The sequence below is a fragment of the Pan troglodytes genome, chromosome 11, assembly GCF_028858775.2.
Source record: "Pan troglodytes isolate AG18354 chromosome 11, NHGRI_mPanTro3-v2.0_pri, whole genome shotgun sequence".
Taxonomy (NCBI): Eukaryota; Metazoa; Chordata; class Mammalia; order Primates; family Hominidae; genus Pan; species Pan troglodytes.
In genome coordinates, this window is record NC_072409.2 from 45,976,086 (window position 1) to 46,001,102 (window position 25,017).

At 39.5% G+C, this 25,017-nt stretch overlaps 1 protein-coding gene across 2 annotated transcripts in view; it reads right to left on the reverse strand.

The window, feature by feature from the left end:
- CENPP (centromere protein P) overlaps positions 1–25,017 on the reverse strand; it is a 289,427-nt gene that overhangs the window by 160,042 nt on the left and 104,368 nt on the right. Inside the window, exon 6 of one of the 2 annotated variants that reach the window (XM_054658903.2) lies at positions 23,032–24,083. The exons of the other annotated variant lie outside the window; for it this stretch is intronic. Within the exon in view, the coding sequence (XP_054514878.1) occupies positions 23,850–24,083 (234 nt within the window). The 3' untranslated portion in view covers positions 23,032–23,849. Of the gene's footprint in view, positions 1–23,031; positions 24,084–25,017 lie in introns of those variants that run through there. 2 annotated transcript variants of the gene reach the window in all.

A 25,017-nucleotide genomic window follows, 5' to 3' on the forward strand; every position in this document is an offset into this window, starting at 1 on the left:
AAAATTAAAATATTCTAAAGTTTCAATTGCTTTAATAAACAAAATAAATTTTTCTACAATGTAACAAAAAATTGTGATATCATGGCACTTATAAGAACATATGTAAAAGTAAAAAATGTTTATTGACATTGAAAAAACCCAACATCTTGAAATTCATCATTAAAATCATAAGGTAAATACTAAGGTTAGAATAAAAAACAGATTTATCTATGATCTGAATAGTGGAGCTTAAAGTAGCTAAGTTAATCTTTTTATAAAAAGAAAAGACAAAACCAAAATTTTAAAATACTGGAAATGATTCTTGAAATCCCTGCAGTTAATTCACTGAGGTTTATGTTTATTTTCAATCCTCCAGCTGTTAGCCATTTTTGGTTTTAAGTTTGCAAAAAACAAATCACTAATAAAAATCATAAACAACCAAAACTGCATTAACATTTACTGCCAAAAACACATTTTCTGGTGAATACAAAATATTACCCACTGGAAAAATCCATTAAAGATTGAAAACAAGTGACTTACTATTTACTGGGTTTATGGAGGACTAAATTACTGAAGTGATTTTCTTTAAGTATTATGAGGTATTTAGAAGTCACTAAAACAAAAACTTTTTTTTTTTTTTTTTTCCTGAGATGAGGTCTTTCCACAAATTGTCCAGGCTGGTCTCAAACTCTTGGGCTTAAGTGATCTTCCTGTCTCAGACTCCAGAGTAGATGGGATTACAGGCGTGAGCCACCACACCCAGCATTCCAAAAGCTTTTTTTAAAAAATTTCAATTTTCGTTTCCCTTAAGCTACCATACTATTTCTCTTTCATTCACAATTCCATCCCTTTTCGAAAGAATTGCCGCTTGGTGCAGAGCTGAGTTCAATTCCTGGGTATCCTTGTTAACTTTCTGTCTCACTGATCTGTCTAATGTTGACAGTGGGGTGTTAAAGTCTCCCATTATTATTGTGTGGGAGTCTAAGTCTCTAATATCTACAGAACTCTCCACCCCAAATCAACAGAATATACATTTTTTTCAGCACCACACCACACCTTTTCCAAAATTGACCATATAGTTGGAAGTAAAGCTCTCCTCAGCAAATGCAAAAGAACAGAAATTATAACAAACTGTCTCTCAGACCACAGTGCAATCAAATTAGAACTCAGTATTAAGAAACTCACTCAAAACCGCTCAACTACATGGAAACTGAACAACCTGCTCCTGAATGACTAATGGGTACATAACAAAATGAAGGCAGAAATAAAGATGTTCTTTGAAACCAATGAGAACAAAGACACAACATACCAGAATCCCTGGGACACATTCAAAGCAGTGTGTAGAGGGAAATTTATAGCACTAAATGCCCACAAGAGAAAGCAGGAAAGATCCAAAATTGACACCCTAACATCACAATTAAAAGAACTAGAAAAGCAAGAGCAAACACATTCAAAAGCTAGCAGAAGGCAAGAAATAACTAAAATCAGAGCAGAACTGAAGGAAATAGAGACACAAAAAACCCTTCAAAAAATTAATGAATCCAGGAGCTGGTTTTTTGAAAGGATCAACAAAATTGATAGACCGCTAGCAAGACTAATAAAGAAGAAAAGAGAGAAGAATCAAATAGACGCAATAAAAAATGATAAAGGGGATATCACCACCGATTCCACAGAAATACAAACTACCATCAGAGAATACTACAAACACCTCTACGCAAATAAACTAGAAAATCTAGAAGAAATGGATAAATTCCTCGACACATACACTCTCCCAAGACTAAACCAGGAAGAAGTTGAATCTCTGAATAGACCAATAACAGACTCTGAAATTGTGGCAATAATCAATAGCTTACCAACCAAAAAGAGTCCAGGACCAGATGGATTCACAGCCGAATTCTACCAGAGCTACAAGGAGGAACTGGTACCATTCCTTCTGAAACTATTCCAATCAATAGAAAAAGAGGGAATCCTCCCTAATTAATTTTATGAGGCCAGCATCATCCTGATACCAAAGCCTGGCAGGGACAACACAAAAAAAGAGAATTTTAGACCAATATCCTTGATGAACGTTGATGCAAAAATCCTCAACAAAATACTGGCAAACCGAATCCAGCAGCACATCAAAAAGCTTATCCACCATGATCAAGTGGGCTTCATCCCTGGGATGCAAGGCTGGTTCAATATACGCAAATCAATAAATGTAATCCAGCATATAAACACAACCAAAGACAAAAACCACATGATTATCTCAATAGATGCAGAAAAGGCCTTTGACAAAATTCAACAACCCTTCATGCTAAAAACTCTCAATAAATTAGGTATTGATGGGACGTATCTCAAAATAATAAGAGCTATCTATGACAGACCCACAGCCAATATCATACTGAATGGGCAAAAACTGGAAGCATTCCCTTGGAAAACTGGCACAAGACAGGGATGCCCTCTCTCACCACTCCTATTCAACATAGTGTTGGAAGTTCTGGCCAGGGCAATTAGGCAGGAGAAGGAAATAAAGGGTATTCAATTAGGAAAAGAGGAAGTCAAATTGTCCCTGTTTGCAGATGACACGATTGTATATCTAGAAAACCCCACTGTCTCAGCCCAAAATCTCCTTAAGCTGATAAGCAACTTCAGCAAAGTCTCAGGATACAAAATCAATGTACAAAAATCACAAGCATTCTTATACACCAATAGCAGACAAACAGACAGCCAAATCATGAGTGAACTCCCATTCACAATTCCTTCAAAGAGAATAAAATACCTAGGAATCCAACTTACAAGGGATGTGAAGGACCTCTTCAAGGAGAACTACAAACCACTGCTCAATGAAATAAAAGAGGATACAAACAAATAGAAGAACATTCCATGCTCATGGGTAGGAAGAATCAATATCGTGAAAATGGCCATACTGCCCAAGGTAATTTATAGATTCAATGCCATCCCCATCAAGCTACCAATGACTTTCTTCACAGAATCGGAAAAAACTACTTTAAAGTTTATATGGAACCAAAAAAAGAGCCCGCATCGCCAAGTCAATCCTAAGCCAAAAGAACAAAGCTGGAGGCATCATGCTACCTGACTTCAAACTATACTACAAGGCTACAGTAACCAAAACAGCATGGTACTGGTACCAAAACAGAGATATAGATCAATGGAACAGAACAGAGCCCTCAGAAATAACGCCGCATATCTACAACTATCTGATCTTTGACAAACCTGAGAAAAACAAGCAATGGGGAAAGGATTCCCTATTTAATAAATGGTGCTAGGAAAACTGGCTAGCCATATGTAGAAAGCTGAAACTGGATCCCTTCCTTACACCTTATACCAAAATTAATTCAAGATGGATTAAAGACTGAAACGTTAGACCTAAAACCATAAAAACCCTAGAAGAAAACCTAGGCATTACCATTCAGGACATAGGCATGGGCAAGGACTTCATGTCTAAAACACCAAAAGCAATGGCAACAAAAGACAAAATTGACAAATGGGATCTAATTAAACTAAAGAGCTTCTGCACAGCAAAAGAAACTACCATCAGAGTGAACAGGCAACCTACAGAATGGGAGAAAATTTTTGCAACCTACTCATCTGACAAAGGGCTAATATCCAGAATCTACAATGAACTCAAACAAATTTACAAGAAAAAAACAAACAACCCCATCAAAAAGTGGGCGAACGACATGAACAGACACTTCTCAAAAGAAGACATGTATGCAGCCAAAAAACACATGAAAAAATGCTCACCATCACTGACCATCAGAGAAATGCAAATCAAAACCACTATGAGATACCATCTCACACCAGTTAGAATGGCAATCATTCAAAAGTCAGGAAACACCAGGTGCTGGAGAGGATGTGGAGAAATAGGAACACTTTTACACTGTTGGTAAGACTGTAAACTAGTTCAACCATTGTGGAAGACAGTGTGGCGATTCCTCAGAGATCTAGAACTAGAAATACCATTAGACCCAGCCATCCCATTACTGAGTATATACCCAAAGGACTATAAATCATGCTGCTATAAAGACACATGCACACGTATGTTTATTGTGGCACTATTCACAATAGCAAAGACTTGGAACCAACCCAAATGTCCAACAATGATAGACTGGATTAAGAAAACGTGGCACATATACACCATGGAATACTATGCAGCCATAAAAAATGATGAGTTCATGTCCTTTGTAGGGACATGGATGAAATCGGAAATCATCATTCTCAGTAAACTATCGCAAGAACAAAAAACCAAACACCGCATGTTCTCACTCATAGGTGGGAATTGAACAACGAGAACACATGGACACAGGAAGGGGAACATCACACTCTGGGGACTGTCGTGGGGTGGGGGGAGGGGGGAGGGATAGCTTTAGGAGATATACCTAATGCTAAATGACGAGTTAATGGGTACAGCACACCAGCATGGCACATGTATACATATGTAACTTACTGCACATTGTGCACATGTACCCTAAAACTTAAAGTATAATAATAATAATAATAATAATAATAAAAAGAAAGAATTGCCTTACCTCAGTCTGTATTACCTTTCTATTCACATGGACCTTAATCTGTTGTGGCTGACCTAACAATTCTCCTTAATCTATTTTCCCAAAATTATCTTATACAAATAACATTAAACAATAATAGCTGATTTTATTAGTCCATTCTCACACTGCTATAAAGAAATACCTGACACTGGGTAATTTATAAACAATGTTTAATTGGCTCATAGTTCTGCAGGCTGTATAGGAAGCATGGCAGAGTCTGCTTCTGGGGAGGCCTCAGGAAGCATCCAATGATGGCGGAAGGAGAAGGGGGAGCAGCATTTCACTTGGCTAGAGAAAGCGGAGGTGCCACACACTTTTAAATGACCAGATCTCATGAGAACTCACTTACTATCATGAGAACTGCTCCAAGGGGAAAATCCACCCCCATGATCCAATCACCTCCCACCAGGCCCCACCTCCAACATTGGGGATTAAAATTTGACATGAGATTTGGGTGGGGACACAGATCCAAACCATATCACTGATGTTTAAAGAACATTTTCAGATATTCTTCTAAATGCCTTACTTTTAATCCTCACAATAACCCTATGAGGTACTTTTACTTATATCTGGTTTTTTTTTTTTTTTTTTTTTTTTTTTTGGAGATAGAGTCTCGCTCATCACCCAGGCTGGAGTGCAGTGGTGCAATCTTGGCTCACTGCAAGCTCTGCCTCCTGGGTTCACGCCATTCTGCCTCAGCCTCCTGAGTAGCTGGGACTACAGGCGCCCGCCACCACGCCCGGCTAATTTTTTGTATTTTTAGTAGAGACGGGGTTTCACTGTGTTAGCCAGGATGGTCTCGATCTCCTGACCTCGTGTCCGCCCACCTTGGCCTCCCAAAGTGCTGGGATTACAGGCGTGAGCCACCGCACCCAGCCTGTATCTGTTTTTTTAGGTGTAGGAGCTAAGGAAATTAAATCACTTGTGGCAGATCTGGGATTTGAATACAGCAGTCTAGCTCCATGCTTTTAACTATGATGATACACTATTTTTCTGGAAAATCTCTGTTCACTTTGAAATCGCCTTTGCAAATATATCAATGAGAAAATTATGACAGTAAAAAAGATCTGACTAACCTACCCTCCATCTTCCCTTTCCTTAAATTATCACTGTGCTTTTGGGCTGAGCTAACTTTGGAAGACTTTTAGGCTATAGTTTAAATGTAATAGACCTTGCCCAAAACTCAACTTATTTTGTAAAGCTAATGGAAGGCCATGAACTGGGTGAAGAGAGGAGCCCGATTCTGCTAAGGTGTAGACATAGATTGTCAGCCATTCCTGCAAATAATGTAACTATTGTAGACTGGCTTTTTGGGATACCTTTTCAGGTTTTTTTGCATGGCTGACACCTACGGCTTCACCTGGACCTTCCAATCCCATTCCTGTGGCCCCATCCAGAAGCAATTCAGCCCACAGGAGAACAGCTTACACCCCCCTAGAGATGAAATCATAGGATTTCATCTCTGCCCCAACCAATCAGCAGCAAGCCTTGCCTCCCTGACCACTTCTCCAAAACTGCCTTTGAAAAACCCCTAACCCTCAGGAGTTCGAGACCAGCCTGCCAAAATGGTGAAACCCCGTCTCTACCAAAAATACAAAAAATTAGCTGGGCACAGTGGTGGGCACCTGTAATCCCAGCTACTTGGGAGGCTGAGGCAGGATAATCGCTTGAACCTGGGAGGCAGAGGCTGCAGTCAGCAGAAATCATGCCACCGCACACCAGCCTCCTGGGTGACAGAGCAAGACTCTCTCAAAAAAAAAAAAAAAAAAGAAAAAAGAGAAAAACCCCTAACCCACAAGATGATTTGAGTACTAACTCCATCTCCCACGTGGTGTGGCCAGCCTTGTGTCTATTAAACTCTTTCTTTACTACAATGCTGCAGTCTTCATTTGTGCAGTGGGCTGGAAGAAACCCTTGGGTGGTTACAACTTTGCTAACACACATTATGCTTTTCTGGTTGTCCTTTAGTGGCTAGTGTTCCCCAGTATCCTTCATTTGGTCTCTTCTCTTTATTCCCTAAAAATTTCATCCATTGTAATCATTACCTTTAGGGTGAGTCCTTCAAAATCCACATCTCAAACACTTACCTCATTCAAAAGTAGCAACCTTTCAGAAGCAAACTTAAACATCTGGTGGCATAAAACTCAATCAAAATGAACATCATAAACCATTTCCTTCGAACTCATAAGGTCCCTATTGACTCTGTTTTTCCTCCCAGCTGTGCAGGTTCTAAACTTCTAGGAGTTGCTCAGCTGATTTCTAACCTTCCTGCATCTCTACGGACAACCAGGTGCCAAGTCCTGCCCTACCTTCTCATGCTTCTTGCATCCATTCCTTCCTTTTTATTCTCAGTTACTGTATCACAATCACATTCTTGTTGGAATATGTGAAAGGAAAACAAAATCTCAGGACCCCAAATTCACTATGCCAGGGGTCTATAACCCTAGGGTCATGGACCACAACTAGTACGAACTGGAATACACAGCAGGAGGTGAAAGGTGGGCAAGTGAGTGAAGCTTCATCTGTATTTACAGCCACTTCCCATTGCTTGTGTTACTGCCTGAGCTCCATCTCCTGTCAAATCAGCAGTGACATTAGATTCTCATAGGAGTGCAAACCCTATTATGAACCGCACATGTGAGGGATCTAACTTGCATGCTCCTTATGAGAATCTACTGTCTGATGACCTGTCACTGTCTCCCATCACCCCCAGGTGGGACCATCTAGTTGCAGGAAAACAAGCTCAGGGTTCCTACTGATTCTACATGATGGTGATCTGTATAATTATTTCATTATATATTACAATGTAATAATAATAGAAACAAAGTACACAATAAATGTAATGTGATTGAATCACCCTGAAACCATTCCTTCCTCCCTCATGCCTGTCCGTGGAAAAATTGTATTCCACAAAACTGGTCCCTGGTGCCAAAAAGTCTGGGGTCCGCTACACTATGTTAAAGAGGAAAAGTTAAGCTCGAAGCTGAATCATGCAAGCAACTCATTCCTTTGTTTTGAAACATTTAGAAGGCCAGATGTCCCCACAGGTAGCTACTCTGTTTACTTTATCTTACCTAAAGTGCTGATTTACTGAGCTGAGATGAATACATAGTTGACTATTCTTCCAGCCCTCCCTTTTTCCCTCCTTTTCTTCATTCCTTTTTTTCTCTTTCTCTCCCTCCCTCACTCTCTTTCTGTTTTTCTTTTCTTTTCTTTTCTTTTCTTTTTTTAAGAGACAGAGTCCCACTCTGTTGCCCAGCTTGGTCTGTTCTTTCATATTCTCCAGAGGATTTTAGATAGCTTGGTTGCAAGGACTGTGTGTTAGTCATCTTTGCATCCTCTCTTCCCCTCCCCAAAGCTAACATGCTGCCTTTGTTCAATATACTTTTCTGAATGAAATCACTGAATGATGCTTATTAGTGAAGGAAAAGAAAAAAAATTTATTCACACCTTAGGAACACAATGTGTTTTTATCTGCTATATCTTCTTTCACTCCAGTAGCTCACCTTACCTTATAGCTCTACAACAGACTACAGTTACTATTTAGAGATACATTGTTATATTCTACATTACACAGAGGTAGGGGCAAACGGCATTTTTCCCCAATGCACTTTTATTAAGTATTTATTATTGGAGGCATTCATTATAGTTTCTATTATAGACTCTGAGGAGCTCTGAAACCGATTTTCCCAATCACCTCTGACCAGTGCTATAACAAAGAAAACATTTCCAGCAGTTATATCTCTCTTGGAGAAATAATAAAAAATTAAGGAGCTGCTTTAAAATGAACCCAAATATAGAAAAAGAATGAAATTATAGAGGGTCTAAAGAGGCAGAAACACTGGGACAACTCAGGCTAAGGCACAAAAGCACATGCCATTCCTTGGCTTTACAGTCAAGGCACAATCATTTGTATAAAGTCCTGGTATTAAGACTTCCAGTGATGGAGAGTTTTTTTTTCTTTACATTTACAGTGCTAGCAACTTTTATTCTTTACCTTTTTACCAAGGAGAATTTATGACAGAAGCGAAAGTAGAAAGAATAAAATAATAAACTTCTGTATACTTCTCACTCAGTTTCAAAAATTATTAATTTATAACCAATCATTTCATATATACTTCCATCCCTATTATTATCTTAATAACAGCATTTTTTTTTTGAGACATTATCTTGCTCTGTCGTCCAGGCTGGAGTGCAGTGGTGTAACTCGGCTCACTGCAACCTCCACCTCTCAGGTTCAAGTGATTCTCCTGCTCAGCCTCTCAAGTAGCTGGGATTACAGGTGTCTACCACCACGCCCAGCTAATTTTTGTATTTTTAGTAGAGACAGGGTTTTACCATGTTGGCCAGGCTGGTCTTCAACTCCTGACCTCAGGTGATTGGCCCACCTCGGCCTCCCAAAGTGTTGAGATTACAGGCGTGAGCTACCACGCCCGGCCAATAACAGCTTTATTGAGGTACAATTAATATACTATATAATTCAATCCTTTAAAGTATACAATTCATTGATTTTTATACTCAGGGTTGTACAACCATCACTACAGTCCATTTTAAAACACTCTTGTCAGGCTCCAAGATGGACAACTAGATGCAGTCAGAGAGAACATCTCCAATGGAGGGACCACGACATCAGGAAGACTAGCTCACTCCTAGCAGATCTTCAGAGGGAAGGCATTAAGAGCAGAGGAGGGAAGACACAGATGCTAGGCTCAAGGGGAAGGAAGCTGGGAACCCTGCATGGGGCTACCGCACACCGGGACTCATTGCTGGACCCCAATGATGCTTGAAGAAGGGGTGACTGAACAGACAAGGAGCAACCCACTCTCACCAGAGGCCTCTGGAAGCCCAGCAGGATGAGACACTGTGACCACCTTGAACATTTAAGTTGGCAGAGAAAGCTGCTTAGAGAAGTGGTAGGCACAGAACTCCAGCTGGTGTGGAGCCCAGAGGGTTTAGTGCAGAAGCATCTGCAGTGGAGCATGAACAGGGACGCCCATCCCCCTAGGCTCAACTTGCTCCCATAGGAGACGTTGGCCCTAGGGGAACTGCTGGACCTGAACTCCAGGAGACAGGGCTGGTCCGACTGGACCACTGTTTGGTCTGTTGGTCTCTCCAGGGTCCCCAGCCTGGCCACACCTGCTTGCAGTACAGCCGCCAGGTAACTCCTAGGGGCCCATGTCAGCTCCTGCAGTGGCGGAGCTCACCTAACTGGCAGAGTGCTTCAGCAGAGAGGCCACTGCTGACATACACCAGCTTGCACACGCCCTCTCCCCACTGCAGCCTCCCCCATGCTGCTTTGCCTGCAGGTACTCGCCCACAGGCACCCCCAACATTACTTTAATAGTGAACAAATGGTGCTGGGACAATACACTCACAACACACCATATGCAGAGCTTAACATGGGACAGAGATATAAGCATAAGAGCTAACACTATTAAACTCGTAAAACAGACATAAATACTCATGAGTTTGGATTATGCAATGATTTCTTAGATGTGACACCAAAATCACAAGCAAAAAAGAGATAAATTAGACATCAGCAAAATTAAAACGTTTTGTCCATCAAAAGACATGATCAAGAAAGTAAAAAAAAAAAAAGCTCATAGAATGGAAGAATTTTGCAAATCATATCTATCGATAAGGGACTTGTATCTAGAATAAAATTCCTACCACTCAATACTTAAAAACCCCAATTTAAAAATGCATGAAGGATCTAAATTGACATTTCTCCAAAGAAATGACCAAATAAACACATGAAAAGATAGCATCACTAATCATCAGGGAAATGGAAAATCACACCACAGTGAGGCACCTCATTTCATACTCACTGTATGAAATGTAAATTATATGCTATGATTATAATTTGATTAAAATAGATTCAGTATCTCAAAGCTGAGTGATATAGGACTGGCTAGGAAAATTTATAATTTATTTATTGAAAAGATCTTATCCCCACTGACTTGCAGTGTATATGTATCATAAATCAAGCAATCATATATGCGAGTTTATTTCTGAGTTCAATGTCTATTTCTAAGCCTGAATTTTTATCCCATAGGTCTATACCTTAAGATTTTGTGGCCGGGCACAGTGGCTCATGCCTGTAATCCCAGCACTTTGGGAGGCCGAAGTGGGTGGACTGCCTGAGGTCAGGAGTTTGAGACCAGCCTGGCCAAAATGGTGAAACCCCATCTCTACTAAAAATACAAAAAAAATTAGCCGGGCGTGGTGGTGTGCACCTGTAATTCCAGCTACTTGGGAGGCTGAGGCAGGGGAATTGCTTGAACCAGGGAGGTGGAGGTCGCAGTGAGCCGAGATTGCGCCACTGCACTCCAGCCTGGGGGATAGAGCAAAACTCTGTCTCAAAAAACAAAAAAAAAACTTTGTAACATACTAAGTCCTCTTTGTTGTTTTATCTCAGGATTGTCTTGGTTATTCTAGGTCCTTTGCATTTCCATATTAATTTCAGAATTAGCATGTAAAATCACACAAAAACCAAGCTGAGATTATTATTGAGATTGCAGTGAATCTCTGATCGTTTTGGAGAGAACTGGCATCTTAGCAATACTGAGTCTTTCAGTTAACGAGCTAGCTATTCTTCAATTTCCTTCTTGGCACTGTTTTGTAGTATTCTGATAAAAGTCTTACACATTTTTTTTAGAGTTACCCCAGGTTACTGATAGCTCAGATGCTATTATAAATGATCTTTTAAAGTTTTATTTTCCAATTATGTATTGGTAATATATGGTAAAAATTGATATTTTTATATTGAAATTATAATCAGCAGTCTTGCTAAATCCTGCTGATTAGACTGATTAGAATTAGACTTATTAATTCTAATAGTTTGCTTGTATATTCTTTTGGGATTTCAAAAATATAATTATGTCTACTGTAATTAAAGTTAGTTTTTATTCCTTTTTTCTCTACTTTTGTACCTTTTATTTCTTCTTTTCTGTATCTCACTGCTAGGAGCTCCAGTATAAACCTGAATAGGAGTGATGAAAGTAGATATTCTTGCCTTGTTCTCAATTTTTGGGGAGAAGAGAGTTGAGTATTTCCTCATGTTATGTTAGTGGCAGATATTTTTGTAGATACCCTCTATCAAATTAAGTCACCTTCCTAAAAATTTTCATCATAATGGTGTATTTAATTGTATCCAATGTTTTTTTTTTTTTGAGAAGGAGTTTCGCACCGTCACCTAGGCTGGAATGCAGTGGCGTGATCTCGGCTCACTGCAAGCTCCGCCTCCCGGGTTCACGCCATTCTCCTGCCTCAGCCTCCCAAGCAGCTGGTACTACAGGCACCCACCACCACGCCTGGCTAATTTTTTTTTTGTATTTTTAGTAGAGACGGGGTTTCATTGTTTTAGCCAGGATGGTCTTGATCTGACCTCGTGATCCACCTGCCTCGGCTTCCCAAAGTGCTAGGATTACAGGCGTGAGCCACTGTGCCCAACCGTATCAAATGTTTTTTATTTACTAAGATGTTCATATAATTTTCCTTTATTCTGTTAATATTATGAATCACACTGGGCTTTTTCAAACCAATTTGGAGTTCCTGATACAAATCCCACTTGATCATAATGGAGTGTTTTTTTTGTTTGTTTTTTCTTTTTTTTTTTTTTTGAGACAGAGTTTCACTCTTGTTGTCCAGGCTGGAGTGCAATGGCGCAACCTCGGCTCACTGCAACCTCCGCCTCCCGGATTCAACTGATTCTCCTGCGTCAGCCTCCCAAGTGGCTGGGATTACAGGCATGCGCCACCACCCTCGGCTAATTTTTTTATTTTTAGTAGAGACGGGGTTTCTCCATGTTGGTCAGGCTGGTCTCGAACTCCTGACCTAAGGAGATTTGCCCGCCTTGGCCTCCCACAGTTCTGGGATTACAGGTGTGAGCCACTGTGCCTGGCCTTGTTTTTATATATATCTAAATTTTAACTTATAATGTTTTATTTACTATTTGTGTGTTTACTGGCCTGTAATTCTATTTTCTTGTGATGCACCTGTCAAATTTTGGGGTAGGGGTTATTTCGGCCTTAGAAAGAATTCCTCTCTCTACTTTTTAAAACATTAACTACAATACAATTACCATACCAAAAAATAATTGACAATATTTCCTTACTATCATCAAACCCAGCAAATGTTCAACTTGCCAACTGTTCCACAATTTTTAAACTCGTTTGTCTGTTGAGTCAGTATCCACATAAGGCCCACACAGATGTCATAAGTTGATATATCTTTTAAGTCTTTGTTTTGTTTTGCTTTGTTTCCTAAGAGTCTCACTCTGGCACCTAGGCTGGAGTGCAGTGGCGCGATCTCGGCTCATTGCAACCTCCACCTCCACGGTTGAAGTGATTCTCGTGCCTCAGCCTCCTGAGTAGCTGGGACTACAGGCACGCGCTATCATGCCAGGCTGACTTTTGTGTTTTTTGTAGAGGTGGAGTCTTGTTATGTTGCTCAGGCTGGTCTTGAACTCCTGGGCTCAAGTGATCCGCCTGCCTCAGCCTCCCAAAGTGTGGGGATTACAGGTGTGAGCCACTGCACCTGGCCAATGTACCTTTTAAGTCTTTTTTAACCTATACATTTCCCCTTCATCCCTTTTTTTCTTCCTTACATTTTATTTGATGGAGAAACCAAGTTGTTTGTCTCACAGGCATTTCCCACAGTCTAGATTTTGCTGACTGCGTACTTGTGGTGTACTTTAACATATTCCTCTGTCTGCATTTCCTATAAATTAGTAGTTGAATCCATATTGTCGACTTCTTATAAACTTTCTATTGATGTTTAATATACGTATAGAAAAGTACATAGATGATAAATATGTAGCTTGATTAATTTTAACACTGTAGTTACATACCATGTAAGTAACATCCAAAAGTATGACTAATAAAATATAAAAATTCATGCACTTGTTTTTTATTAACGTTTTCTTAAATATACAGATAGCTCACATTTATTTCAATGTTTAATATTAGAAGTGTTTTGGGTCTTTATTACGAAGTTCGGTGATGATTCTATAACCAGAAATATGCCATAGGAACTTAACACTTGTTTGATAACAATTAGCCTATGGTAAAATTGGTTTCATTATATGTCATTTCACTTAAAGTCGCAGTTTCAAAGAACCCATTGACGATGTTAAGTGAGGACTTACTGAACAATAGTCTCGGTTTTACCATGGGGGATATGTTTCAAGACATCCCCTGTAGATGCCTGAAACCACAGCAAGTACAAAACCTGATTGTTGTCAGTCAAAACACATTTCTGTTCACGTCTTCCACTCACAGATTTAATGCCTTTTCCCTCTTAACTAAATACTTATCATGCATTAATTGTGGTCATAGCTTTCGCAGTTTGAGGTGCAACAGGAAACTAAACTAGTTTATTTTTCCTTCTTCACAATTTTACAGATAGGAGATTTGGTCTTACTACAGATGTTAGCACTCTTACCATACCATTCTTTTTCTTTCCTTATTAAGTTGACAACTTTTACTAAGGGAAAAGTTTTCACTTAAGGGAAGCACTTTATAGATCAAGCTTGTCCAACCCACAGCCATGGCCCACTGTAGCCCAGGATGGCTTTGAATGTGGCCCAACACAAATTCGTAAGCTTTCTTAAAACATGATGAGTTTTCTTGTGATTTATTTATTTATTTATTTATTTTAACTAATCAGCTATCACTAGTGTTAGTGTGTTTTATGTGTGGCCCATGACAATTCTTTTTCTTCCAATGTGGCCCAGGGAAGCCAAAAGACTAGGCACCCCATTATAGATTCTCTTTGACATAAGGTTTACTACAACGTAAGTGCTGGGATACCATGACAGGTGATCTGATAACCCTAAGTGACTAATGGGAGGTGAGTGTATATAGTGTGGATATGTTGCACACAGGGATGATTCATGTCCTGGGCTAGACAGAGCTGGACAGCACAGGACTTCGTCAGGCTACTCAAAATAGCATGTAATTTGAAACATGAATTATTTCTTTCTGGAATTTTCCATTTAATATTTTTGGACCATGGTTGACCATGGGTAACTCAAATGGGGGAAAGCAAAACTGTGGATAAGGGGAGGCCACTGTAAATATTAACTTGAATAAACATAAGTAACAGAAATTCTGGTTCCTAGGTCTCTATATTCACCACTCTTATCCATACTTAGAATCATTTCACTACTTTGAAGATCAAAGAGTTCCTTTCACCCAAATGGTACTTGTAGTAATATTACATAATTCTACAGAAAATATAGAGGGGATCAGACCAATAAGACTCAAGAGCATTCCAAGAATTTTAACATGGGATTGAGAAAGAGGACTAGATATAAAGCGATATCCCATAAAATAATAGGAAGACAAAGAGAAGGTGGCATAGAAAGCCAAAGGAGCCACACAAGTTTAGATGTGGAGCAGCCTCATTGAAACCTCTTCATTTTAAGATTATAAAACTGATTCTCCAGAGAGACAGGTGACTTAAGACCACCAACTCATGAAAAGCTGTGGCCAGGGCCTCCCATGCTGGTCAGCCACTGTGACTCTATAGCTAGTGGGGGCTGGGGAGGATTCTACAATCTCTGTTTATTTGGAAACACAGAATAGCTTATCACTTATTTCCCACATATTTTAAAAATATATATATTTTAAATTATTTTTTCCAAAAATAAGCCCATTAAATTTACTGAAAAAAATTACCTAATTTTCACCATGGGAGGGCAGTCTTATTCTAATAAGCTATGGAAGTCTGAAAATAAAGACATGAAAGCCAGGTCTACTTTAAAATAGTCTTAAACCACTATTATTTTATTTTTAAAATTTAGACAATAACTTCTAACTAGAAGCAAAAATAATAACACACGATCTAATAAAAATACTTGGGAAAACAAAAAGATGAAATACTTGAAAACGGACAAACAGAATTGTGCTTCATATGCAAAAAAATCTAAGTCACTTCCCCATACTGGAAAATCTTAATAAGAACAAAAGAACAGCACCAAGCATTTACTAAGGCCATACCACGTAGCAATAACAAATGAAGCAGTTTATTGATTGACTGATTGATTGACTGAGATGGAGTCTCGCTCTGTCACACAGGCTGGAGTGCAGTAATGCAACCTCAGCTTTGCAACCTCTGCCTCCCAGGTTCAGGAGATTCTCCTGCCTCAGCCTCCCAAGCAGCTGGGATTACAGGCACATGCCACCATGCCCGGTTAATTTTTGTATTTTTAGTAGTGACGGAGTTTCACCATGTTGGCCAGTCTGGCCTCGAACTCCTGACCTCAAGTGATCCACCTGCCTTGGCCTCCCAAAGTGCTGGGATTCCAGGCAAGAACCACCACACCCAGTCAAAAATGAAGCAGTTTAAATGCAATGTTTAAATACTAAGCACTCAATCATTATGAAATCTTATAATGGTAGATGTAGACACACCAATCTCAAAAATTATATGAAAATGCAAAGGACTTACAACAGTGAAAACAATTTGGAAAAAGAACAACAAAGTTAGAGGATGAATACTCTCCAATGGCAGAACTTACTGTAAAACTACCCTAATAAGGAGGGCATGACACTGGTATAAGGCAGACACATAGAGCAATAGAACAGAACTGAGGATCAGAAACAAACCTGCACATTTATGGTTAACTAATTTTTGACAATGGAGAAATAATTGTCCTTTCAACAAATGGTGCTGAGACAATTGGATATTCACATGCAAAAAAGTGAACTTAGATCCTAACCTCACACCACACACAAAAATTAAATCAAAACAGATCATAGACCTAAATATAAGAGATAAAACTTATAAAACTTCTGGAAGAAACAGGAAAAAATATTTAAGACCTGAGGCAAAGAGTTCTTAGACTTGACACCAAAAGCATGAAAAATAAAAGATAAAAATTCATAAATTGGTCCCAGTGCAGTGGCTGACATCTGTAATCCCAGCACTATGGGTAGCTGAGGTGGGAGGATCACTTGAGCCTAGGAGTTCAAGACCAGTCTGGGCAACACAGGGAGACCTCATCTCTACAAACAATAAAAAAACTAGCCAGGTGTGGAGGCACATGCCTGTGGTCTCAGCTACTCGAGATGCTGAGGAGGGAGGATCACTGGAGGCTGAGGTGGGAGGATCACTTGAGCCTGGAAGGTTAAAGTTGCAGTAAGTTGTGATTGAGCCACTGCACTCCAGCCTGGGCAACAGAGTGAGACAGTGTCTCCAAAAAATAACTTATAAATTGGACTTTACAAAATTAATATTTATGTGCCAAAAGGCTATTAAGAAGATGAAAAGCCTGGGCACAATGGCTCATGCCTGTAATCCCAACACTTTGGGAAGCAGAGTGGATCGCTTAAGCCCAGGAATTCGAGATCAGCTTGGGCAACATGGCGAAACCCTGTCTCTACAAAAAATACAAAAATTAGCTGGGTGTGTTGGCATATGCCTGTGGTCTCAGCTACTCGGGAAGCTGAGGTGGGAGGATTACTTGAGCCCAGGAGGCAGAAGCTTCAGTGAACCAAGAACCTACTACTGCACTCCAGCCTGGGCAACATAGCGAGACTCTGTCCAAAAAAACAAAACAAAACAAAACAAAAAGACAAAAGAAAAAGACTAATCATACACTAGAAGAAAAACATTACAAGCTATATATTTGATAAAGGACTTATATCCAGAATATACAAAGAACACTTACAATGTGTAATAAGACAAAAACCCAATTTAAAAAAGGCAAATTGATATACAGTTTTAATGTAATTCCTACCAAAATCCCAGCAAGATTTATTTACTTATTTTTGAGACAGAGTTTCGCTCTTGTTGCCCAGGCTGGATTGCAATGGTGTGAGCTCTGCTCACTGCAACCTCTGACCCCTGGGTTTGAGCGATTCTCCTGCCACAGCCTCCTAAGTAGCTGGGATTACAGGCACCTGCCACCATGCCCGGCTAATTTTTTTGTATTTTTAGCAGAGATGGGGTTTCATCATGTTGGCCAGACTGGTCTCAAACTCCTGTCCTCAAGTGATCTGCCCGCCTTGGCCTCCCAAAGTGCTGGGATTACAAGTGTGAGCCACCACACCCAGCAGATTTCTTACAGATACGGACAAGATCATTCTAAAATTTATGTAGAAAGGCAAAGGAACTAGAATAGCCAAAACAATTCTGAAAAAAGAATATAGTGAGAAAAGTCATTCTACTTGATTTCAAGACTTACAATATAACTATAGTAATCAAGACTAGGTGGTGTTGTCAGGAAGACAGACGTATAAATAAATAGAACTGAAAAAGAAAAGCCAGAAATAGCATTAAGTGCAGACAATTGATTTTTGACATAGGCACCAAAGCAATTACTGAAGGAAAGACAGTCTTTTAAACAAATGAATTGAGTAATTGAATATCCATAAGCAAAAAAAACCTTTCAAACCCTATATAAAAATTAACTCGAAATGAATCATAAAAGTAAAATGTCAAGCTATACTTTTAGAAAATAACATAGATGAAAATCTTTGAGAGCTAGGACTTTGTAAAGAGTTCTTAGATATGACACCAAAAGCATGATCTACAAAAGAAAAAAAGAATCAATAAACTGGACTTCACCAAAATTTAAAACTTTTGCTCTGTGAAAGATGCTGATAAGAAGATGAAAAGGCATGCAATAGAATGGAGAAAATCTTTGCAAACTACATATCCTACAAAGGTACTCCTTGTTCTAGTATCTAGAACTGATGAAACTCAAGAGCAAATAAAAAATTCAATGGGAAAATAGGCAAAGGACATGAACAGACATTTCACTAAAAAGAATACACAGATAGCAAATAAGCACATGAAAAGATTCTGAACATCATTAGCTATTTGGGAAATGCAAATTAAAACTACAGTAATATATCACTACATACCTATTAGAATGGCTAAAATAAAAATGTGTTAAAACATCAAATGCTAGTGAGGATGTCGAGAAACTGAATCACTCATACACTGTTCATGGGAATGTAAAATGGTGCAGCTGTTCTGGAAAATAGTTTGCCAGGTTTTTAAAAACTAAACATGCACTTACCATACGACCCAGCAATTATACTCTGGGCATGTACCCCATAGAAATGAAGACTCATGTTGACACAAAAACCTGTACATGAATGTTTAGAACAACTTTATTAGTATTAGCCCAAACTGGAGGCAGCCCAGATGTTTTTTCAGTGGACAGTTAAACCAACTATGGTACATCCATTTCGTGGAATATCACTCAGTAATAAAAAGGAATAAACCAGTGATACATGCAGCACCTCAAATGAATCCCCAGATAATTATGTTTAGTGACACATTTCCAAAAGGTTATATACTGTATGATTCCATTTCTGTAACATTCCTGAAATAACAAAACTGTAAAATTGAGAAAAGATTAGTTTTTGCTAGGGGTTAAAGATGAAGGGGGAAGGGCAAGAGATTTATGTACCTATAAAAGGGCAACATGTGAAACTCTTGCAGGGATAAAAATGTTCTGTAATTCTACTATCTCAACCTCAATATCCTGATTGTAATACTGTACCATAGTTTTGCAAGATGTTATCATTAGGGGAAACTGGGTAAAGGGTACACGGTTTCTTTCTGTATTAGTTCTCATAACTGCATGTGACTCAATAATGAAATTGAAATAACATTTTTAATTAAAAAGTAAATGATTGCAGTAGAATCTAAGGTAATAGGAGAAATCTACACCAGGGCCCACTTGAGAATGGTTTTATAAAATGGTCAGACAGTATTTTTAATCACTCTGAACCTTGGGGATTTATAAATAAAATGAAAAATAAGGGTGATAAAGACAAACATCTGAATCTTGAAAAAGATGACCATAGATTGCCTGATAAGAGTTTCATCCCTGGATTATGTCTACCAAGCATTGCCAAAACACATCTAAGGTTGTACACAGTGTACAGTATACTTTTTATTTTATTTTTGAGATGGAGTCTCGCTCTGTTGTCCAGGCTGGAGTGCAGTGGCATGATGTTGGCTCACTGCAATCTCCACCTCCCAGGTTCAAGCAATTCTCCTGCCTCAGCCTCCTGAGTAGCTGGGATTACAGGCGTGCACCACCACGCCCCACTAAATTTTGTATTTTTAATAGAGATGGGGTTTCGCCATGTCGGCCCAACTGGTCTTGAACTTCTTGAACTCCTGACCTCAGGTGATCCGTCCGCTTCAGGCTCCCAAAGTGCTGGGATTACAGGTGTGAGCCACCCCACCTTGCCCAGAAAACTTTTTAAAAAATTAAGGTCTGAATCATCTTGCATCTCTGGATGTTTTCCTCCAAATTTAACAATTTCTTTTTTTTAAAGTTTTACTTTTCTGAATGAGATTTTCTCCCAATATTTGTTAAAAAGATGATTCCTTCTCCACTGACTTACCTTTGGCAAAAATAAATTAATCAGAAATTTGTAAGCTTATATCTGAACTTTCTCTATTCCACTGCTCACGTGTCTATCCTTTTGCCAATACTTATGTTTATTTAGATCTTCCTCAATGTTTGCAGTTTTCAGCATGCAATTCTTACACAAATCTTATTCGATGTTAACTAAATATTTCGATCTCCAATTACTCATTCTTTTTTTTTTTTTTTTTTGAGACAGAGTCTCGCCCAGTTGCCTAGGCTGAAGTGCAGGGGCACAATCTTGGCTCACTGCAACCTTGGTCTACTGGGTTCAAGTGATTCTTCTGCCTCAGCCTCCCGAGTGGCTGGGACTACAGGTGCGCACCACCACACCCAGCTAATTTTTGTATTTTTAGTAGAGACGGGGTTTCACCATATTGGCCAGGCTGGTCTGGAACTCCTGACTTTGTGATCCACTGACCTCAGCCTCCCAAAGTGTTGGGATTACAGGCGTGAGCCACCGTGCCCAGTCTCCAATTATTCATTCTAGTATATAGAAATAAAATGGATTTTTGTATACTGACTTCAATCTTGGCTCAGCTAGAATTAGTGTGCTTTGGGAATGATATTTAAAGGAAGGTGAGCACAAGGTATAAGATAAGTGTATTTTAAACAGTTGATGTTTAAAAAAATGTATACTTTTTTTTTTAGATGAAGTCTTGCTCCGTCACCCAGGCTGGAGTGCAATGGCGCGATCTTGGCTCACCTGCAACCTCTGCCTCCCGGGTTCAAGCGATTCTCCTGCCTTAACCTCCCGAGTAGCTGGGATTACAGGCAAGCACCACTGTACCCAGCTACTTTTTGTAGTTCTAGTAGAGATGGGGTTTTGCCATGTTGGTCACGCTGGTCTCGAAGTTCTGACCTCAAGTGATCTGCCTGCTTTGGCCTCCCAAAGTGCTGGGATTATAGGCCGTGAGCTATCACACCCAGCCTAGGGTACATTTTTGTAATTAAATTTTCATTGTTCTCATAGCAACCATTTATAAAACATTCCAGATGTTTTATAAATAATAATGTTTTATAAATGTATCTCAAATTATATAATCCCTTATTAACTTGTAGAACGTAATCTTTCTGCCTAATGTACCTTTTCCCCACATTAGAGAAGAAAAAAACGTATCAGGCTGCCTTACAAAAACCCATATGTAATTAGGGAGACTCACTGTCTGTACCAAGTACCAGTCAAACAGAAAACTGATTGCGGGAGGAATTTACTCCTCCTTCCTTGTTATGGTTTTAATGTTTGTCTCCTCCAAAAATCATGTTGAAATCTAACTGCCATCATAACAGTATTCAGAGGTGGGAACTTTTAAGAAGTATTTAGGTTATCTGATGCTGTTATTACAGGAGTGGAATCACTCCCTCTTGCTCTCTTTAACCCAGCAAGAAGTCCCTTGCCAAATGCTGGTGCCTTGATCTTGGACTTCCCAATAACTCCAGAACTGTGAGGAAATAAATTCCTGTTCATTATAAATTATTCATTGCATGGTATTCTGTTATAGTAGCAAAAGATGAACTAAGGCACTCCCCAAATGCCTTTTTGCTTTGTGGTATCTCACGGTATGTTTTTTATTTAGCCAAAGAAGAAAAAATAAATCAATACCATGAAAGATTCAAGTCCAAAATTTTTTTTGTATCTTTTTCCTGCCCTTTCCTCCAATTAACTAATACAATGGATTATGTATTCCCCAAATTAAAGGGTCTACTTCTATATGCACCTCCTCAACAACAAAAATATTTCCCAATGATTTCACCAAGTAAAATGCATCTTTCCACCCTTTCCTAGTCCTGAAAATGTGATTTCTAAAACTGCTAAATGCTAAGTACTAAGTACTTTGTACTTAGTACCAGTCATTGTAGAAGAAACTTTGAATTAATTATGTAGAAAATAATTTTTTAATCGTGTATATAATTTTGGGACTTTGCTTCTGTGAGGGTGGAGTACTGGCTGCTCCCCGTGCCTATGAGTGCTCTCTCGCTTCTTCTGCAGCCTGTGATTGGTTGTGTGCTGGCTTTTATACCCAATCCTCCTTATTTGGCGAGGATTCTACAACATCTGCTAGTTTTGTTGTCACATGGCTTATTGATTTGAAATGTACTTTCATCTCATGTGGTTTATAGGAGCTAACTGGGAGAAAGACCGAACAATAAATAGTCCAGCTGTCTAGATACTAAAGATTTACAAAATGTCTTTCAAACAAAGAGCTAGTCCCTTAAAAGCAATTAAAGAGAAGGTCATATTACCATTTTCTTTTTTCCTTTTTTTTTTTGAGATGGAGTTTCGCTCTTGTCGCCCAGGCTGGAGTGCAATGGCGCCATCTTGACTCACTGCAACCTCTGCCTCCCAGGTTCAAGCGATTCTCCTGCCTCAGCCTCCCGAGTAGCTGGGATTACATGCGCCCATCACCACGCCCAGCTAATTTTTATATTTTTAGTAGAGACCGGGTTTTGCCATGTTGGCCAGGCTGGTCTCGAACTCCTGACCTCAGGTGATCCAACCGCCTCAGCTTCCCAAAGTGTTGGGATTACAGGCGTGAGCCACTGAGCCCGGCCAAAATTACCATTTTCATGGGATCCACATGTGCCTAAAAAATTCAAGAGAATCAACTGAAAAACTGTAACACAGAGTCATAGGTATAACTAGCAAGAGGTTAGTATCTATGAGATATAATGAACTTGTAAAAATCAATTTAAAAAAATTACATAATAGAAAAATGAGTAAAGCCCAGGCATGGTGGCTAACGCCTGCAATCCCAGCACTTTGGGAGGCTAAGGTGGGCAGATCATGAGGTCAGGAGTTTGAGACCACCCTAGCCAATGTGGTGAAACCCCATTTCTACTAAAAATACAAAAATTAGCCAGGCGTGGTGGCAGGCGCCTGTAATCCCAGCTACTCGGGAGGCTGAGGCAGAAGAATTGCTTGAACCTGGGAGGCAGAGGTTGCAGTGAGCCAACATCATGCCACTGCACCCCAGCCTGGGAAACAGAGCTAGACTCTGTCTTGGAAAAAAAGAAAAGAAAAGAAAAGAAAAGAAAAATGAGTAAAAAACATCAACAGGCATACAACAGAAGAGAAAATCCAAATGGCTGAAAAACATTCGAAAAGATGTTCAATCTCTTTAATAGGCAGGCCAATGGAAGTTAAAATCACAATGTAATGCCACTGAATACTAACCAAATTGGAAAAAGTTTAGAGAATATCAAGTATCAAGTATTAATGAGATCTAAACAAACGTACCCTTATCCACATCAAATGCCAACAGTGCATCAATCGACAGGCATGTCAAAGGGAAATAATATAACGTTGAGAAATGCCTTCAATAGTTAAAGAAATCTAGTGTATGGAAACAGTCCCATTTCAAATTTGATAGGGGAAAGGTGGACTATTCAATTAATGCCAGCAACATATTCAGTGGGATCACATCTCATACTTAACAAGCACTGTAAACACTAAACACCAGATTTTCAAATGCAAAAAAATTTTTTTAATTTAAAAATAAAGAAACTGGCCAGGCGCAGTGGCTCACGCCTGTAATCCCAGCACATTGGGAGGCTGAAGCAGGCGGATCACGAGGTTAAGAGATCGAGACCATCCTGGCCGACATGGTGAAACCCTGTCTCTACTAAAAATACAAAAATTAGCTGGGAGTGGTGGTGTGCACCTGTAGTCCCAGCTACTTGAGAGGCTGAGGCAGGAGAATCACTTGAACTCAGGAGGCGGAGGGTGCAGTGAGCCGAGATCGTGCCACTGCACTCCAGCCTGGTGACAGAGCGAGACTCCATCTCAACAACAAATAAATAAAAACAAAACAACAACAACAACAAAAGAAACCATAATAGTCCTAAAATGAACAGTGGAAATCAAGGAAGAATTTTTCGGCAAATGCAGAAGTAACTATAACACAAAAGCCAGGAGGCTGTTAAGAAGAGATGGATAAACTTGTCCAGGCGTGGTGGCTCACACCTGTAATCCCAGAACTTTGGGAGGCCGAAGAGGGCAGATCACCCGAGGTCAGGAGTTCGAGACTAGCGTGGTCAACATGATGAAACCCTGTCTCTACTACAATACAAAAATTAGCCAGGTGTAGTTGTGGGTGCCTGTAATCCCAGCTACTCGGGCGACTGAAGCAGAAGAATCGCTTGAATGACTTCATCTTAAAAAAAAAAAAAGAGAGAGAAGAGATGGATAAACCCAATGACATAACAAAAAGTCTTCATGGCAAAACCATCAAAAGCAAATTACAAATTGGAAAATAATAGTTAAAAGTCATAGCACACAGTTTCCCTTATACATAAAAAAACTCCTAGAAGTCATTAAGCAAAAGATCTACAATACAATAGAAATAAAAGTAAAAGATATAAGCAGTTCCAGAAAACGCAGCATACAGGGCTGTAAAATATAAAAGATATTCAACCAGATCCATAGTAAGAGAAATAAGAACTCAACTGTAAGATACCATTTTAACCCACCAGATCATTGAAAGATTAAAACCTGATAAATGGTATGCGGAGGATTTAACAGCTGGGAGTGCCACTTGGAAGGGCCTCTGAGGAGAACAATCACATCTGTGCCTGAGGATAGACCCCTCAGACACACTAGCACACATATGCAGTCCCTTATAAAAGTTTATTAGCTGCACCATTGTTTACATTAGGAAAAGAGTAGAAACATCTCCAATTTCATACAAGAATGCTTTTTGAGAAATAATGATTTCTAAATATATGTATTTGCTTCTATATGTACAAAATATCTCCGGAAGGATTCACAAGAAAATGACAAGATGATGATGATGATGATGATGATGATGATGATTTTGAGACAGAGTTTCGTTCTTGTCACCCAGGCCGGAGTGCAATGGTGCAATCTCGGTTCACTGCAACCTCCGCCTCCTGGGTTCAAGGAATTCTCCTGCCTCAACCTCCCAAGTAGCTGGGATTATAGGCGCCTACCACCACGCCCGGCTAATTTTTGTATTTTTAGTACAGACAAGGTTTCATCATGTTGGCCAGACTAGTCTGGAACTCCTGACCTCAGGTTATCCGCCCTCCTCAGCCTCCCAAGGTCCTGGGATTACAGGAGTGAGCCAC